General features: G+C 44.1%; 1 protein-coding gene across 4 annotated transcripts in view; it reads left to right on the forward strand.

Moving 5' to 3' along the window:
• The first annotated feature begins 2,935 nt into the window (after positions 1-2,935).
• Positions 2,936-20,295, forward strand: part of ltbp1 (latent transforming growth factor beta binding protein 1) — a 383,951-nt gene continuing 366,591 nt past the window's right edge. For all 4 annotated transcript variants that reach the window (XM_078557330.1, XM_078557333.1, XM_078557331.1 and 1 more), the window contains exons 1-2: positions 2,936-3,669; positions 5,162-5,232. In XM_078557330.1, the coding sequence (XP_078413456.1) occupies positions 3,281-3,669; positions 5,162-5,232 (460 nt within the window). In that variant the 5' untranslated portion in view covers positions 2,936-3,280. The remainder of the gene's footprint in view (positions 3,670-5,161; positions 5,233-20,295) is intronic.

Consider the following 20,295-nt stretch of genomic DNA (forward strand, 5'->3'; position numbering starts at 1 on the left):
ATGTGTGTGTATGTCTATAGGTTTATATGTGTATATGTATGTGTATGTCTATAGGTTTATATGTGTATATGTGTGTGTATGTCTATATGTGTATATGTGTGTGTATGTATATTGGTTTATATGTGTATATGTGTGTATGTCCATATGTGTACATGTGTGCATATGTCTATAGGTCTATATGTGTATATGTGTGTATGTCTATAGGTCTATATGTGTATATGTGTGTGTGTCTATAGGCTTATATGTGTATATGTGTGTGTATGTCTATAGGTCTATATGTGTATATGTGTGTATGTCTATAGGTCTATATGTGTATATGTGTGTGTGTCTATAGGCTTATATGTGTATATGTGTGTGTATGTCTATAGGTCTATATGTGTATATGTGTGTATGTCTATAGGTCTATATATGTATATGTGTGTGTATGTCTATAGGTTTATATGTGTGTATGTCTATAGGTCTATATGTGTAAATGTGTGTATGTCTCTAGGTCTATATGTGTATATGTGTGTGTGTCTATAGGTTTATATGCATGTGTGTGTGTATGTCTATAGGTCTATATGTGTATATGTATGTGTATGTCTATAGGTTTATATGTGTATATGTGTGTATGTATGTGTATATGTGTATATGTGTGTGTATGTCTATATGTGTATGTGTGTATATGTGTGTGTAAGACTATAGGTGTATACGTGTATATGTGTGTGTATGTCTATAGGTCTATATGTGTGTATGTGTATATGTGTGTGTATGTCTATAGGTTTATATGTGTATATGTGTTGATGTCTATAGGTCTATATGTGTATTTGTGTGCGTATGTCTATAGGTTTATTTGTGTATATCTATAGGTCTATATGTGTATATGTATGTGTATGTCTATAGGTTTATGTGTGTATTTGTGTGTATGTCTATAGGTCTATATGTGTATTTGTGTGCATATGTCTATAGGTTTATGTGTGTATATGTGTGTATGTCTATAAGTCTACATGTGTATATGTATGTGTATGTCTATAGGTTTATGTGTGTAAATGTGTGTATATGTTTATAGGTTTATATGTGTATATGTGTGTGTATGTCTATAGGTCTATATGTGTATGTGTGTGTGTATGTCTATATGTGTATATGTGTGTGTATGTCTTTGGTTGATATGTGTATGTATGTCTATATGTGTGTGTATGTCTTTGGTCTATATGTGTATATGTGTGTGTATGTCTATATGTGTATATGTGTGTGTATGTCTATAGGTCTATATGTGTGTGTATGTCTTTGGTCTATATGTGTATATGTGTGTATGTCTATAGGTCTATATGTGTGTGTATGTCTTTGGTCTATATGTGTGTGTATGTCTATAGGTCTATATGTGCGTGTATGTCTTTGGTCTATATGTGTATATGTGTGTGTATGTCTATAGGTCTATATGTGTGTGTATGTCTTTGGTCTATATGTGTATACGTGTGTGTATGTCTTTGGTCTATATGTGTATACGTGTGTGTATGTCTATAGGTCTATATGTGTGTGTATGTCTATAGGTCTATATGTGTATATGTGTGTGTATGTCTATAGGTCTATATGTGTATATGTGTGTGTATGTCTATAGGTCTATATGTTATGTGTGTGTATGTCTATAGGTCTATATGTGTATATGTATGCGTGTGTCTATAGGTCTATATGTGTATATGTGTGTGTATGTCTATAGGTCTATATGTGTATATGTCTATGGGTCTATATGTGTATATGTATGTGTGTGTCTATAGGTCTATATGTGTATATGTGTGTGTGTGTATAGGTCTATGTGTGTGTGTGTGTCTATAGGTCTGTATGTGTATATGTGTGTGTATGTCTATAGGTCTATATGTGTATGTGTGTGTGTATGTCTATAGGTCTATATGTGTATATGTATGTGTGTGTCTATAGGTCTATATGTGTATATGTGTGTGTATGTCTATAGGTCTATATGTGTATATGTGTGTATGTCTATAGGTCTATATGTGTATATGTATGTGTGTGTCTATAGGTCTATATGTGTATGTATGTGTGTATGTTTATAGGTCTATATGTGTATATGTATGTGTGTGTCTATAGGTCTATATGTGTATATGTGTGTGTATGTCTATAGGTCTATATGTGTATATGTATGTGTGTGTCTATAGGTCTATATGCGTATATATGTGTGTGTGTGTCTATAGGTCTATATGTGTATGTATGTGTGTATGTTTATAGGTCTATATGTGTATATGTATGTGTGTGTCTATAGGTCTATATGTGTATATGTGTGTGTATGTCTATAGGTCTATATGTGTATATGTATGTGTGTGTCTATAGGTCTATATGCGTATATATGTGTGTGTGTGTCTATAGGTCTATATGTGTATATGTGTGTGTGTCTATAGGTCTATATGTGTATATATATATATGTGTGTGTGTGTCTATAGGTCTATATGTGTACATGTGTGTGTGTGTCTATAGGTCTATATGTATATATGTGTGTATGTGTCTATAGGTCTATATGTGTATATGTATATGTGTGTGTATGTCTATAGGTTTATGAATGTATATGTGTGTGTGTGTCTATAGGTTTATGAGTGTATATTGTGTGTGTGTGTGTCTATAGGTTTATGAATGTATATGTGTGTGTGTGTCTATAGGTTTATGAATGTATATGTGTGTGTGTGTCTATAGGTTTATGAATGTATATGTGTGTGTGTGTGTCTATAGGTTTATGAATGTATATGTGTGTGTGTGTGTCTATAGGTTTATGAATGTGTTTCTCCTAATTCTACTGGAAAAAGGCAGTTCTAACTCCAGATCCTCTTTGTGCCTGACGTCATGTCTGCCTAAGATTGGATGGCAGATCTGTGACTCCAACCTCCCTCCCTCCCCCTTCCCCCCAAAAACTTTTTAAAGACTTTCAATCTGTTCAAACTAAAATATTTTACAACCATCGCGATACCATCTAACATCTGCTGCAGTGTGTGTGTGTGAGTGAGTGAGTGTGTTTCTCTTATTTATTTGTGCTGACTGTTCCCTTTTCAGCTTTATTTTTCTTGATTGGTAAAGTTATCTGTTCCTGGAGACATCTGGCAACCAGCGATTTTTTTTTTGTTCTATATATAAAAATAATATATATATTTATATATATATATATATATATATATAAGAAGCCGCCTTCAGAGATCCACCGAGGGAAGGGGGCCAGAACAGTCTGTTTAAAGGCACTGCAGAGGAATACGTTTCACCCGGGAGTGGAGAGAAGTTTTCTTCAAGGAACAAACTTATCAACATGGAGTGGATGAGGTACAGCGTCTTACTGTGGCTAGTCTCCGTCTTTCAGCCGCACCAAGTCTGCTCTGACAAGAGGAGTCTCAGGAGGATCACTTATGTGCTTCACTCGGGCAAGTCTCACCCGGCTGGCGGCCGGACCAGTGTCTCTACCTTCGGCACCAGGCACGGCGTCTCCTCCTCCTCCTATACAGTGAGAGCGCAGGGCTCGGCTCCAGTGCTGGAGGTGAAGACCAGTTACAGGAGAAGCTCGCCCCAGGTCAGGACCCGGCGGATGGGCAAGGCGAGCCCGCACGCCCAGCAGCACATCGCCCAGTTCCATCCACACCAGTACTACCAGCAGCAGTCCATTAGACACCCCGTGCAGTACCAAAAACAACAGCTTAGCGGGTAAGGAGATCTCCCTTGAACTTTGTGCCAGATCATTGCTGGCTGAATACCTACCCGTGACCTTCCCTCCATTCCTGGATATCGTTTAAGCCTCACCCACATAACACCACTGCCCAAAGAACTATTTTTATCTGACCCCTCCTAATATTTTATACATATATTATCCCCCTCAAGATAAATCATGATGGGTTTATGTCCTATATAATAACAAGCACTTCCAATGCTTTCATATTTACAATATGGTCAATCAATCATTTATTTTTATGTATTTATAATATGCCTAGTAGCCAAAAGGTAACTACAGTGATCATTTTTTTAAAAAAAAATGCTCAAGGACATTGATATGCCATAATGCAAGTAAAATCCTGACACCAGTAAATATTTAGTCAACTCCCAAATTTCTTTCTTCCTGTCAGATGTAACTGCAACTTTAGACCATGTTCACGGCCCTCTGCACACAGCAAGGGGCTCAGGTCACCGCGATGCTATAACCATGCATAGGAAACATTTCCTCATGGATACCAGATACACCCAAAACATTGCTCATGTTTGCGCACAAACTTTGAAAACATGATCTATTTAAAACCAGAGAGAAAACCTCTTCATACTGAGAGGGGACCATTGTTATTGTGGTGAATATTTACTGTGGTGGGGCGAAAGAGTTTGACAAGTTATATTTTACCATTGAGAATCTTGACCCTGGGATTTTTTTTATGAAGTCTTTCATGGGATGAGGGCATCACTGGCTGGGCCAGCATTTATTGCCCATCCTTAGTTGCCCTTGAGAAGGTGGTGGTGAGCCACTGCAGTCCATTTGATGCAGGTACACCCACAGTGCTGTTAGGGATGGAGTTCCAGAATTTTGACCCAGCGACAGTGAAGGAACTGTGATATATTTCCAAGTCAGGATGGTGTGTGACTTGGAGGGGAACCTCCAGGTGGTGGTGTTTCCATGCGCCTGCTGCCCTTGTTCTTCTAGATGGTATTGGCCAGGGGTTTGGAAGGCACTGTTGAAGGAGATTTGGCGAATAGTTTACTATAGAAAATCCTGACCCTGGGGTTTTTGTTATTGAGAATCTTGACACTGGGGTTTATATTGTTGAGAATCTGGGATTTTTGTTTACTGAGCTTGGGTCAATTCCATCTCCAACTGATCAAATGTAACTAACCAGGGTCAGTACTGAACTCTTGTCTCATTCTTGATGAATGGCCCACTGCCTTAAAAAATACAGAAGTAGCTCCTGTTGATATAAAAAAAATTCTTAGTACTTTTGGAAACAGAGGCTCGTTAGCGGGATTTTTAAAATGAAAGCGTATTTCATATTTGCTCTCTTTCTAAACCTCAGCGGTCAGGCGAGGGATTGAACTGATGGACAAACTCAGTAAAATTTTTTACAGGATTACTTGATAGATAGTTTGCTGTCAGATAAATGTTTTATTAGTCAGCATCTTCCTCTTCTCTCCAATAAATGTGCCACTTTCTGATTTGCAGAGTTAATGTCTGTGGTGGTCAATGCTGTCATGGATGGGCTCAAGCTCCTGGCTCTCAAAGATGCACCAAGCGTAAGTGATTTCAGTTGCATTTCAGAAAGTCTTTCTCATGTCGGCAAGTTGGGCTTTGTTTGGGGTTTTTAATCTGTACATCCTGAGAAAACGCCAGAAGATGGTAACGCTGCCTCTGTACAAGCCTCTTGAGTAATAGTGATAGACCGGCACTCCATATTACCCACTAATTTCCACCCCTGTCGAGCCTGGTCATCACCTCTCCTTTCTCAGCTCATCCTCAGCAACGCCTCGATGTTCAAATCCTCCTCCCGGTTTTCAAATCCTTCCATGGCTTCGCCCCTCCATATCTCTGTAACCTCCTCCAGCCCTACAATCCTCTGAGATATATGCATTGCTCTGATTCAGAGGGACGCATGAGCATCCCTGATTTTTAGTGCTGCACCATTGGTGGCCGTGCCTTCAGCTGCTCGGACCCCAAGCTCTGGAACTCACCCCCCCCAAACCTTTCTGCCCCTCTATCTCGCTTTCCTCCTTTAAGACAATTCCTTAAAACCTCCCTCCTTAACCAAGCATTTGGCCATCTGACTTAATATGTGGCTTAGTGTTAAATTTAGCTTGATAACACTCCTGTGCACTGCCTTTGTTTTACTATGTTAAATTGTTATGTAAATGCAACTTCTTGTTATAATGCTCTCAGAACCAGACGCCATGGGCAGTATTTAATGGAGGCAACAAGGATCTTGCCTGTTGGCGAGAACCCCACATCACCTCTTTTCAGCTGTATTAAGTGTCACTCAGGCATTTAACTGGACTGCAGTGGTCCTTCCTCAGGGTCAAGGACCCTGGGTGAGGTGGGGGGGGGGGGGGGGGGGGGGGGGGAGGGGGAGGGGGATCAGAAGTCCCGCCCACTAAGAGCAGCCAACCAATCACAGACCAGCAGTTCTATTGAATGGCAGGGCCACCTGGGAGGCAATGCCGCTGCTTGTATGACACCCACCTGAGGCCTAGTGTTGTTGCTGGGTCCCAGGCCACAGGTGGGTGATGGCGGGAGGGGAGTCGTGGGTTGGGGGTTGCGGGGGGAGTGGGCGGTTGGCAGCAAGGGGAGTGCAGGACACTCCCTTCCCGATGCCAGGTCCCTCAATCAGGCACTGCATCCCTTTGAACATTGGACCCCCTCACCCCTCACCCCCACCCCCCCTCACCCCCGGCCCCCACCCGACCCAGGAGCCCGCAAGCAACCCCGCATGGGTTAGTTTGACATGTTCCCCTCCTGGCGAACTGAGTTAATACCAGCAGTGGCAGGATGAGCGGCGGGGTGAAAAGGCCACCCACAGACTTTCCCACTATGGACTTAATCAGGGTGGAGGCAGTGGGATCTCCAGCCACCACTCTTCCGCCCGATTAAATACCCTCCGCCCCACCATCAAACTCGCCACAGGGGAGGGCATTAAATTCCACCCCATATCACCCTCAGTGTAAAAGTGGCGGACCCAAACTCCAGCGCACCCTCGTTGCACTAATGACACACTCGGGCCTCCATAGCGCTCGTGCTGCACCCTGATCCAAAGGCTGCTGGTCCTGGCTTCGAGGGAGTGACTTTCAAGTTGGAGATCTCGGTGGTGGAGTGAGTTTATGTTCATGCAGCGAGAGACCAGGCGATAGAAAGCGATAGGAACCCGGGTGCAAAGTGAATTTATCACGCAAGCGTAATGCTTTAGAATGAATAATGAAAGATGAAATCCAGTGGGCTGGAGTGAGAGAGCTGGGACATTGGCTCTGTCTCTGAATCATGTGTTTCCTGGAAAAGAGGCCTGGTTACAGGTGGGTGCCAGCTGGATCCTGCAGCTGCAAAGTGCTCAACCCTCCTGCATGTGGAATAAACAGCACTAGCAGGGAGTGCTACTCAATCATACAGATTAGGAGCAAGGAGTAGGCCACTCGGCCCCTCCAGCCTGCTGGGCCATTCAATAAGATCATGTTTAACAATGTAAACAACACAGCAAACGTTAGTAAAAAAGCATCGAAAAGAGCGGCTGTGCAGGACCTGCGAGCTCACTGATGACCTCCCGTTACATACTGAACCCGAGAGAGCAACGGTGAAAGGTTTCGAAATCCTTCTTTTGTCGTGTGATAGACATCGATCCCATTCATCCATTACCTTTTCCTGTAATTCTGTGGAGATCACTGGGGCTGCCTTAATTTTAATGTTTCTTTTCTGAAAATGGCCCATGGCTGACATGTTGGTTGTTGTCAGCCATGTAATTGATAAGCGACAATGTTCGCACTGGCCAATTTAGCAGTTATAATGGGATTGCTGTGGGGATCATTTTAACCGAAGCTAGAGATCAGGTGCAATGCTGGTTTTACAATCCACCACCACCACCCCTGTTGAACTCTGAGGAGTAATATCGGACGGGATGTAACATGGATGCTCCTCCTGATCCCCTGGAGGTCCCTGCCCTTGGAAGTAGTTATCGACGGCTATATACTGAACAGTGAAAACTTGTTGTTGTGAAATCTTTAATTGATCTGAATGTAGGTAACAGGGTTCCAGTATGAGTGATTCTGTTGCGCACCACGGCCCTCAAACCCTTTTGGGGCTAGGTGGAACGTGGAGATGAGGCCACAGTCAGATCAGCCATGATCTTATTGAATGGCGGAGAAGGCTTGAGGGGCCGAATGGCCTACTCCTGATCCTAATTCGTACGTTCGCATGTTTACTGATGGCGAAAGGGCTGAATTGGTGATTGACTCCTGTGGCGCGTTCGACCTGCTGGGAGTGCTTTTCAGGAAATTGTGGGGGCAGTCTCTGTGATTTTTTTTCATCTATTAACATTGAAGGAGGGAAGATTGTGGGGAGTGAGCCCACTTGATTTCACTGGGCGCTCCTGGTGGATGAGGGTCCCTGGCAGGAGCTCACATCTGTAGAATCAGCCTTTTATTGTGGAAAACTGTGCAAAATACAGTTATCAACAGTATCTCAGCGTGTAAATGCTGCATTTAAGGTGAAGGTTAAAACAAAGAGGGTTGGAGTAAAATAACAATATACATAACAATTGAATTAATCCATTGTGTGTGAAGCTCTTTAGGATATTCTGAGTGAAATGGAAAGATATTATATAAATGCAAGTTCTCTCTGTATCTTTGTCCCTGTCTCTCTCTCTCACTTTGTTTCTTTCACTCTCTCTATATGTCTCTAAGTCTCTATAGCTCTGTCTTGTTCTCTCTGTCTGTCTCTGTCTCTCTGTCCTTGTCTCTCGTTCTCATTCTGCCTGTCTCTTTCACTCTCTTTGTACTTCTCTATATGTCTAAGTCTCTATATCTGTCTTGCTGTGTCTGTCTCTGCCTCTCTGTGCCTGTCTCTCTCTCTCTCTCTGTCTGCCTCTCTATGCCTCTAAGTCCCTATGTCTCCATCTCTCTCTCTGTCTGTCTGTGTCTGCCTGTGTCTGTCTGATTCTCTCTCCCTGTCTCTCTCTTTCTTTGTCTCTGTCACTGTCTCTCTGACACTCTTTGCCTGTCATGTCTCACTCCTTGTTTAGAATATCATCAATTATTATTTCCAGCAGCAACAGTGCTTCAGTTTAGAATCTGCCCCTCCTAAAGGCTTACGTAGAGGATACATTGATTCACACGGGTCAAAATCCTACAAGATCATCATAAACTGTTTATGTGGTAACACAATTCTTTGAATCTATTCCTAGGCTTCACTGATGCTGATGGGCCTTGCTTGAGCAGTACAGCTAGGTTAAAGCCTTTTTTTGGCTCACTTACTGGTGTAGGAATGTGCACTGGGGCCAAAATTCACCTTTATTGCACCATTTTGTGTACGGACATAGTGTGTCTGCCTCACACCTAATTTGGACAAGCCATCTTAATAAGCACAGGCCTCATTTCAGTCCTGATATGAGGGTCCTTCCTGGGAATTAATTTAGACAAGCCAGAGCTTGCATTGTTCAAGTTAGAGCTAGTTTCCCATGTTCTACAATGGCCTAAGCAGCGGCCATTAAAGAGACCGCAGGAGGCCGTGGAAGGAACAGGCAGGTAAGTTTTGTATAAGTTAACACAGAGCAGCCTTCACGCCTTCCTGCCTTCATGTTAATACTGTGAGCTTCCACTGGCCTGTGCTGGGATCGTTTGAGATTGCCTCCGCACTACCCCCACCATCTTGTGGGGTGACTCGCAAACTGGGCCAGACGAATTTCCCAGGCTCAGGCCATCCAGCTGCCTTGGGGAGCCTGATAACTCCTGCAGCTCACTGGGTTTGTTCCACTGGAGCCCGACAATGCATTTAGGACCACCCTTGGGCGTCTATCCACTGTCCCGTGAGACCGGCATGCTGACTGTTTGGCGAACTTTACCGGGTGCTTCCGAGGTTAGGCCCCATTGTCTGCCGTCAACAACTCACCTAGCTGGTGTGACTGAAAACGCTGGAGCCAAAATTGGTTTTAGGCGTTAGCAGCCCGTTTCACACCTTGCCAAATTTTAATTTTCCATTGACGTCAAGGAGAAAGAAGGTCGAGTGGAGTGTAAAGCGGGCTGCCCATTCGCAATCACCCGTTTTACGCAAAATACCTACTTTATCTTCTGCCCATAAGTTCCCTGCGGGGAGCAGCAGCCTAACGCTGTGCATGACCAGCACCATGACAGGTTTCCGAATTTAATAAGCGTTTTAATAATGCAGTACATTTCTGTTCTAAAATAACAACTGCACGACTGTGAAGGATAAGATCAAAAGATTTAATTGTTGGCTAGCTGTATTTCTTCTTGTGCTTTCCACTGCAAGTGGGAAACAGATCATGAACCTACCCCTTATTAATGAATACGAGATGGGTGAATGATAACTGGTCTTTGTTCCATGAATTTTGGAACTTTCTTCCCCAACTCATTCATTCGTAATTTTCTTGCAATGGTGCTGGGCCCAACAAAGGGTGGGAGGGTTGAATTTGAAGTCACCACTAGATGGCATTCTCCGTGAGTAATTCGGGATTCTGCAGGAGTAGTGACAGATCTCCTGCACCCTTTTTGATTCGGCGATGGGCTGAATCTTCGGCTCGGCGAGCGGGGGGTGGGCGGGGCCCACTCGCCGATGTGTAAAACGACGCGGGGTGATGTTGGGCGTGGCTTCCCCCGACGTCACCGCCCGTCACTTAGATTTTCAGGTCGGCGGGCGCGCAACCCGCCAAACAGCCAAAGGCCTGTTAAGGCCATTAACGCACTAATTAAGCCCATTGAGAGAGCTGCCCGTCCAACCTTAAGGTTGGCGGGCGGGGCAGGCGAAGAGCCCAGGCGGCCTTCCCATTTTTCACGGAACCTCATCCACGGCCGGGATGAGTTTTCATGAATGATTTATAAATTAAATAATTTTTTTCATTAAAGTTCGTTGATATGTCCCAGATCACGTGGACACTGTCGCATGAGGGGACATGTCTTAAAATTTTTTTTTCTCTATTATTAAAATTTTTGGAACTTAACCTAATCTCCCTGAGGCAGCTCTGTGCCCCGACTCAGGGAACCCCCTCGCCCACACAGGGACCGCTCAGCCCTTCCGGGGGCGCGTGTCACGCTGGGCGGGCCTTAATTGGCCCATCCATGTAAAATGGCGGCGTGGACCCGATCGGTGGCTGCAGATCAGGTCAGTGTCCCACCCCCGCACAACCCCCCGCCCCCGACAGGGGGAAAATTCTGCCCAATGTATTAGTCGTGGAGGAAGGAGGAGAACATTCCTCCAAAGCAATGAATTTGCTTAACATACTATGTCCAACTGACCTGCGGGTAAAGTGAATACAGGTAAAGAATGCAATATCCCTTAAGTCAGGCTTGAAAAGCTGAACACAATGCCCCTCTTTGTCTTTCAGAACATCAATGTGCATGTGGCCAAGGCTAATAACAATCATGACATCCCAAACTCACTTATATGTTCAAGAAACATTAAAAGCACTTTGGATTTAAAGCTTGTTACTTAAAGTGCACTCAATTTTAACGCACAGTTTTCATTTTGCAACGGGACCTGGGGTTGGGTGTGGCCAATTTGGATATGCATCTAAAACTCTACCCTTTTTTATTGATGTAAATACACGTAAGTATCCTCGCAGCTTTTCTGCCAGCTGCGGCGCGGTTGGCAGCCTTCCTGCCCCTGAGTCAGAAGGTTGTGTGTTCAAGTCCCACTCCAGCCCTTAACCACATAAGTCGAGGCGGACGCTTCAGTGCAGTACTGAGGGATTCTGCATTGTCAGAGGTGCCAACTTTCAGCTGAGATGTTAAACTGAGGCCCTGTCTGCTCTCTCAAGTGAGGGTAAGGGATCCTGCTGCACTACTTTGAAGAAAAAACAGGGGAGTTGTCCCCAGAACCCTGGCCAACATGTGCCCCTCAATCAACATAACAAAAAAACAGGTTATTTTACGCATTGTTCGGGGAGATCTGGCCTTGATTGTGTACCTAACTGCACACTAAACCTGCCTACTGGATCAAGGTGATGTCATTCATAAAACATGCAATTACATTATCCCAGTGAAATATAAATCTGAAACTCTCTGCTTACTGACTCATTGTTTGAGCCAATATAAATGACTTTGAAAGGTTAACATCCAAATAAGGTCGAAATGTACACTATAATGAAAAGACTGGAAGAGTAAAATTTGAAATGATGCACATGTAGGAGGAACTGAATCCACCAAAGACAGATGTAATTTGTATTTCAATTTTTCATTTCAAAGAAAGGTTAAGTTTCAAATGAAGAGGCTGGGTCACATGCAATCCACACTAAAGTTTGATTAATCTGTCGGGATTTTGGCAACTCTTGCCTGCGAAGATTTGTTTTTAGGAAGTGCTTTTGCACCATTTTGCTGTTTCTTTTTAACATGATCTATACCTGTTGTCCATTTTGGATAGGCAGTCTTAAAAATTCAGCGTTTGGCATAGTTTTGGTTATAAACACACTTAAATGAGTTGCTCACTTGTAAAACATAGCCACTTGAATTTTTACCTTTGGAAGTTCAAACAAAGAAATAAGTACAACTTTGGTATAGATGGGTGCTGGGAAAAGGGTAAATTAGTGCGAGGATTAAAATAAATTGCAAAGCTCACTGATTACAAACTTTCCTCAGCAAACTGTTTAGTTACTTTGTTTTTCAGCCAGTGCAAGTAAGTCATTTCCCTGGATTAATTAATGAATGGAATTTGATAGCACTGCTGTAGGGCTATTTAGATTCTATTATCTGAGGATCAAGTTAAGTCTAGGGAGTAGTTTCTGTTTAATACACTTTTAACCTCCCTCCCTCTTTCATTTGTGTCTGACAAAGAACGGTAGCAAATATATTTGTTACCTGCTGGAAAATGCTGCCTGCAGAGCAAACTACCGTAGATGTCTGTTCATGTCTCTGCTCCCTCTGTTCTGTAATGTATAACAACAACTTATGTTTATATAGCACCTTTAAGGCAATGAAACTTTCCAAGGTACTTCCCAGGAGCGTCATAAAGTATGATACCAAGTCACATAAGGAGATATTAAGCCAGATGACCAGAAGCTCGGTCAAAGAGGTAGGTTTTAAGGAGTGTCTTAAAGGAGGAAAGCGAAGTCGAGAGGTGGAGCGAAGTAGGGAGGGAATTCCACAGAGGTTGTGATCCCATTAACTGAAGGCACGGCCTCCAATGGTGGAGCAGTGATGATTGGGAATGCACAAGAGGCCAGAATTAAAGCAGTGCTGATATCTCGGGGATATCCTGTGGGGCTGGAGGAGATTACAGAGATAGGCAAACAAGGATGTGAATTTTAACGTCAAGGCATTGCTTGACTGGGAGTCAATGTCAGTCAGTGAACTCAGAGTTGATAGGGGAGCAGGGCCTGCTGCGAGTTCAGACAAGGACAGCGGAAACCTCCCTATGGAGGGTGGAATGTGGGAGGCAAGCCAGGAGTATGTTGGAATAGTTGAATCTAGAGATAATGAATGCATGAATGAGGGTTTCAGCAACAGATGAGCTGGGATAGGTGTGGTTGGGCAGTGTTACAGAGGTGGAAATAGGCGGTTTTAGTGATCACACTAATGTAAGGGTGGAATCTTATCTTGGGATCAAATGCGACACCAAGGTTGCAAACAGACTGACTTAATCTCAGATTATTGCCTGGGAGCTGAATGGAGTGGTGAGCTAGGGGGTGCGGACAAAGGCTTCAGTATTTCCAATATTTAAAAGAGGAAATTGGCATGTGACCCAGACGGCTTCCACTCAGTTCACACCGGTGGCTGGCTCTTCAGATTAGCCTAAGAGCTGCTTGTCAGCTCCCTTCTTGCAAACACAAAATGACCTCCCAAAGTGCACAGGTTTAATGTAATTGGTGAAAGAACGAGTGGGGAGATGAAGAGAATTTGTTTTACACAGCGAGTTCCTGCGATTTGGGAATGCACTGCTAAAAGATGGAAGCAGATGCAGTAATAACTTCCACAAGGGAATTGGATGAATATTTGAAGGGGAAAGGGCAAGGGAGTGGGACTAATTGGATAGTTCCTTCAAAGAGCTGATACATGGTGGGCTAAATGGACGCCTTCTGTGCTGGATCATTCTATCATTCTATCATTTTATCATTCTATCATTCTTTGTTTGGTATTTGGGTTAATTCTGAGTCACTGCAATGGATGCTATTATCTGGGGCGCTGGCTATCAAAAACAAATAATTGTCACCGTTATTTCAACTGGCAGCTGAGAAAATTGAAAGGAAAATGAATAGCTTGTGGCATCTTGTCATGCCTCTGAGAACATTCCAAAATAATTTACACCCAGCGATTTTTCTTGAAGGGAATTACCGTGGTTGAGAAAGTGAAGGAAGTGTATTAACCTCGGAAGCCGTGCCCTAGGCTTGGTGGTAAACCTATTTTGTTGTATAAGGCAGAAAATTGAGCTAATTGTACTCTAATAAATGTGAGAGCGAGTAAAGACACTGGCCGGGATTTTCCGTTGCCTCTGGAATCTTCCAGTTCCGCCGAAAGTCAATGGATGTTGCCTGGCCTGCTGCATCCTGCCATAGCAGGGCCGGAAAATCCCAGCCACTGTTCCACGTTCATTAAGCACTTTCCATTCAAATTAGGAATAAAATGGGATCGCTGTTAGTGATGTATGCTGTCCCTTTAATTCAGTGAACAGTGCAGGCAGTATGATGGTTAAGAGGGTTGCTGGAATGACATGTTGTGTTATGGATGGTGGGACTACCAATTTGGTGCTGGTGATACTTCATAGAGCAAGCTCCTCATACCAACCCATGAGGCTGGGGGAAGGCGTGCTGGGGGTTGGAGCAGGACGATTGCCAGTGCAGTGCGTAGGCTTGCAGGCACGAAGGGGAACAAATGGAGCATGAGTCAACCCAGGCCACTCTTGTGCACTTCATAGAGGCTGCTTTAAGAACAGCATTGGGACCGTGTTGGGAGCAAACCCTCTGGCTGTCTTCTGTGTTAGGGATAGTGTGGGGAGGGGAGAGATAGCAAAATAAAAGGCTGAGGAATAAATAGGTAACCAGGTAAGTAGAGGCATTTAACATCATAAATAAGTATCTGTGCCCTAGTGAGACTTTGTCATTTTACTTTAAAAATGTAAGCTGTGGCAGTGTTGATTTTTAAAAATGATCCTCACCTCAATTAGTTTAAAAGAGCTTGGGATTTGTCTTGCTCATTTTTGATCATAAAATCTCCTATCGTGTTCCTGACATTGACAGTTCGGCATTAGCTGTTATGAAAGCTCTTTAGTGTTTGATTGTACTTCTTCCCTTTCTAGGCTTGAATGGAGTAAACAGACCTGTTTCCAAAGCTCATATCAGCGGTAACTACTTAACTATCGTGCTAAATGCATAACAACATGTGGTAACTTGTTGATGTTTGACAACCAAAAATAACTGCATCTTTATTTAACTTGTTAGAAATGGAAGCAGCCTAGGCAACATTCACAGAAAATGTTTTTATTCTGGATCACGTGGAATTGTTTGAGCCTCTGGATTTCAGCTCATCCCATTTCTTTCTGTGTTTATTCACCAGTTCCCTCTGATATCGGAAATGTCGCGCAACATGGATGGTACAAGGAGAATAGGGTTATTGCTGAAAAAAGAGACATGCTTCACCTTACACTCGTAAGGACAGATGCAAGAATGCCAAATTTCAAAGGAAGCAGCAATTTATACTGCATGAGAAAAGATTGGTTGGCAAGTCGACTCTGATTGGTCGAGGCGTTGCCATGGAGAATGCACCAGGGAATTATTATCCTCCAGGCTTTTGTTAATTTTAAAAAGGCACCATACCCTGGACATGTTCCATTTGCCTGCAGGGGACAGAGTCACTGCGTACGAATATGTGTAGCTTCTAGAAAGCGTCAATGAACCACAGTATACTAAAAAATACACTAACAACCAATTAAAGATTATCAGTCAGGCTTGCAATGTGGCTCACTTACACCTGCTAGAAGCTACATATATTAATAGGCAGGCAAGAGGACCATGTCCAGGCATTGCACCTTTGTTTTAAGTTAAACAAAAGCCTGGAGGATAATATAAAAGTAAAATACTGTCGATGCTGGAAATCTGAAACAAAAACAAAAATAGCTGGAAAAACTCAGCAGGTCTGACAGCATCTGTGAAGAGGAATACAGTTAACGTTTCGAGTCCGTATGACTCTTCATCAGAGCTAAGGAAATATAGAAATGAGGTGAAATATAAGCTGGTTTAAGGTGGGGTGGGACAGGTAGAGCTGGATAGGGGGCCAGTGATAGGTGGAGGCAAAGAAGAGATTGCCAAAGATGTCATAGACAAAAGGACAAAGGGGTGTCGACGGTGGTGATATTAGCTAAGGAATGTGCTAATGGTGACATTAAGGGTAGGAATCAGAACGAGCAAATGACAGATGGCCCTAGTGGGGGTGGGGTCGGGGGAAGGGATCGAAATGGGCTAAAAGAGGGAGATAAAACAATGGATGGAAATAAATTTTAAAATAATGGAAATAGGTGGGAAAAGAAAAATATATTTTAAAAATGATAAACTATTGGAAAAAGGATCGGAAAGGGGGTGGGGATGGAGGAGAGAGTTCATGATCTGAAGTTGTTGAACTCAATGTTAAGTCCGGAAGGCTGTAAAGTGCCTAATCGGAAGATGAGGTGCTGTTCCTCCAGTTTGCGTTGAGCTTCACTGGGACATTGCAGCAAGCCAAGGACAGACATGTGGGCAAGAGAGCAGGGTGGTGTGTTGAAATGGCAAGCGACAGGGAGGTCTGGGTCATGCTTGTGGACAGACCAAAGGTGTTCCACAAAGCGGTCACCCAGTCTGCGTTTGGTCTCTCCAATGCAGAGGAGACCACATTGGGAGCAGCGAATGCAGTAGACTAAATTGAGGGAAGTGCAAGTGAAATGCTGCTTCACTTGAAAGGAGTGTTTGGGCCCTTGGACAGTGAGGAGAGGGGAAGTAAAGGGGCAGGTGTTGCACCTTCTGCAGTTGCATGGGAAGGTGCCGTGGGAGGGGGTTGAGGAGTAGGGGGTGATGGAAGAATGGACCAAGGTGTCCTGGAGGGAACGATCCCTGCGGAATGCCGCCAGGGGGGTGAAAGGAAGATGTGTTTAGTGGTGGCATCATGCTGGAGTTGGCAGAAATGGCGGAGGATGATCCTTTGAATGTGGAGGCTAATGGGATGATAAGTGAGGACAAGGGGGACCCTATCATGGTTCTGGGAGGGAGAGGAAGGTGTGAGGGCGGATGCGCGGGAGATGGGCCGGACACGGTTGAGGGCCCTGTCAACCACCGTGGGTGGAAAACCTCAGTTAAGGAAGAAGGAAGTCATGTCAGAGGAACTGTTTTGGAAAGTGGCATCATCAGAACAGATGCGACGGAGGTGAAGGAACTGAGAGAATGGGATGGAGTCCTTACAGGAAGCGGGGTGTGAGGAGCTGTAGTCGAGGTAGCTGTGGGAGTCGGTAGGCTTGTAATGAATATTGGTGGACAGTCTAACACCAGAAACTGAGGCAGAGAGGTCAAGGAAGGGAAGGGAAGTGTCAGAGATGGACCATGTGAAATGATGGAGGGGTGGAGATTGGAAGCAAAATTAATAAATTTTTCCAGGTCCAGACGAGAGCATGAAGCAGCACTGAAGTAATCATCGATGTACCGGAGAAAGAGTTGTGGGAGGGGGCTGGAGTAGGACTGGAACAAGGAATGTTCCACATACCCCATAAAGAGACAGGCATAACTGGGGCCCATGCGGGTACCCATAGCCACACCTTTTATTTGGAGGAAGTGAGACGAGTTTAAGGAGAAATTGTTCAGTGAGAGAACAAGTTCAGCCAGACAGAGGAGAGTAGTGGTGGATGGGGAATGTTCGGGCCTCTGTTTGAGGAAGAAGCAGAGAGCCCTCAGGCCATCCCGGTGAGGGATGGAGGTGTAGAGGGATTGGGCATCCACGGTGAAGAGGAGGCGGTTGGGGCCTGGGAACTGGAAATTGTTGATATGATGTAGGGCGTCAGAGGAATCGCGGATGTAGGTGGGAAGAGACTGGACAAGGGGAGAGAGAATGGAGTCAAGATAGCAAGAAATGAGTTCCATGGGGCAGGAACAGGCCGACATGATCGGTCTGCCGGGATAGTCCTATTTGTGGATTTTGGGGAGGAGGTAGAAGCAGAGGATAATAGTTCCCTGGTGCATTCTCCATGGCCACACCTTGACCGGTCAGAGTTGATTTGCCAACCAATCAGCACTCTTTTCTCATGCAGCATAAATTGTTGCACTCTTTGAAATTTGATTTTCTCATGTCTGTCCTGATGAGTGCAAGATAAAAAACTTCAACAGCATGTCTCTTTTTTTCAGCAATACCCAAGTTCTGTACAACCAAGGGAAAATAGCGGCATTTGAAATGATGTCGTGCATAATGGATAACTGTTTCTCCGGGCAGGAGCGGTTGGTAACCGCAGTACACCGGCTTAAGATCAGGACTTAAGATAATTGGCAAAAGATCAGAAGGAGGATGAGGAGGGGGGATAAAGATTTACACAGAGAGTTGTCATGATCTGGAAATGCACTGCCTGAAAGGGTGCTGAGAGCAGATATTCAATCGTAACTTTCAAAAGGGAATTGGATAAATACTTGTAAAAGAAAATATTTGCAGGGCTATGGGGAAAGAGCAAGGCTGTGGGGCTAATTAGAAAGCTCTTTCAAAGACCTGGCACATGCATGATGGGCCAAATGGCCTTCTTCTGTGTTGTGTATTTTGATGAATTCAGAATTATTTTCATTAATTTACAATACTGCGGAATACTTAGATTAATTTTAATGAGATTGCGAACTTCTAGCCATTAGATTTGTTTGTCAGTTTCACAAATAATTTCTAAAAATCATTTATGGTAAATATCATAAGCTGCTACATGTAAATATATGGCATTAGTCATTAGGATGGGTGTAGAAGGTATTCCACTCTTCCCCCTTGCAGCTTTGTCGCTCGTGGGTTGTATCATAAATTCTTGAAAACCAAATATCAAGTAACTTATGTTCTAAGTCCCATGGTGAGCTAAAGCGCATCCAAATTATTTCGTGCTATTTCCAGTCCATCTGGAAACTTACTTGGGACATCCAAATGGCAGCAATGTCAGATACGTAGCAGGCTGTGTATCTCCAGATGGCACCCTCACATGCTAGCCTGTGTGGTTTTCAGGACAGGGTTGTACTTAGCTGGTATGTGCCCATGGAAAGAGCTTGTTAATCATCACTGGATAGCCGCATACATGACCAGCAGCCGCTTTTCCAGTTGCCAGAAGCCTGCCTGTGTTTCTGGAACTGTGCAGAATCAGGAATAGCTTCTTCTGTTTACAGCATAATACCACCTTAATTTGTACTTAATGCAGTTTTTACCCATTCAGCAGGAGTTTACCCTGCTTCAAGTATCCCTGGGCCTCTATTTGTGACTGTGGATCATTGTCCAAGCTGGGCTTCAGTGCTGCTTCTCGTCCTTTGCTTGCAGCAGAAACAGACACAAGAATACAATTGTTTTCTTTTTTTATTATTCTTTCATGGGATGTGGGTGTTGGTGGCCAGGCCAGCGTTTATTGTCCATCGCTAATTGCCCTCAAGAAGGTGGTGGCGAGCCACCGCCTGGAATCGCTGCAGTCCCTATGGTGTAGGTACACCCACAGTGCTGTTAAGAAGCGAGTTCCTTTTGACCCAGCGACAGTGAAGGAACGGTGATATATTTCCAAGCCAGGACAGTGAGTTACTTGGAGGGGAATGTGCAGATGGTGGTGTTCCCATGTGTCTGCTGCTCTTGTCCTTCTGGATGGTAGTGGTCAAGGGTTTGGGAGGTGCTGTCTAATTGGCCTTGGTGAATTGCTGCAGTGCATCTTGTAGATGGTACACACTGCTGCTACTGTGCGTCGGTGGTGGAGGGAGTGAATGTTGAAGGTGGTGGATGTGCTGCCAATCAAATTTTCTGCTTTGTCCTGGATGGTGTCAAGCTTCTTGAGTGTGGTGGGAGCTGCACTCATCCAGGCAAGTGGAGAGTATTCCATCACACTCCTGACATGTGCCTTGTAGTTGGTGGACAGGCTTTGGGGAGACAGGAAGTGAGTTACTCTCCACAGAATTTCCAGCCCCTGACTTGCTTTTGTAACCACAGTATTTATACAGCTGGGCTGGTTCAGTTTCTGGTCAATGGTAACCTCCAGGATCTCGATAGTGGGTGATCTGGCTATGGTAATGCCATTGAATGCCAAGGGGCAATGGTTAGTTTCTCTCTTGATGGCGATGGTCATTGCCTGGCACTTTTGTGGCACAGATGTTATTTGCCACTTATTATCCCAAGCCTGAATGTTGTCCAGGTCTTGCTGCACAAGGACACGGATTGCTTCAGTACCTGAGGAATTGCGAAGGGTGCTGAACATTGTGTCCATCAATGAACATCCCCACCTGTAACCTTATGATGGAGGGAAGGTCATTGAAGCAGGATTATCCTAATTGATGTACAAGAAAGGAGGGAGCAGTATTCGTCTAATAGCTTTCTTTTTCCTTTCATTTTCATAGATAACTGACTGGACTCCATCTTAGAGGAGGAAAATGTCTATATTCACCTCCATCACATTATAGCCCATCTGAGGTTGGAAATTGTGGGTTCCCAAAGTAG

The sequence above is a fragment of the Cetorhinus maximus genome, chromosome 14, assembly GCF_964194155.1.
Source record: "Cetorhinus maximus chromosome 14, sCetMax3.hap1.1, whole genome shotgun sequence".
Taxonomy (NCBI): Eukaryota; Metazoa; Chordata; class Chondrichthyes; order Lamniformes; family Cetorhinidae; genus Cetorhinus; species Cetorhinus maximus.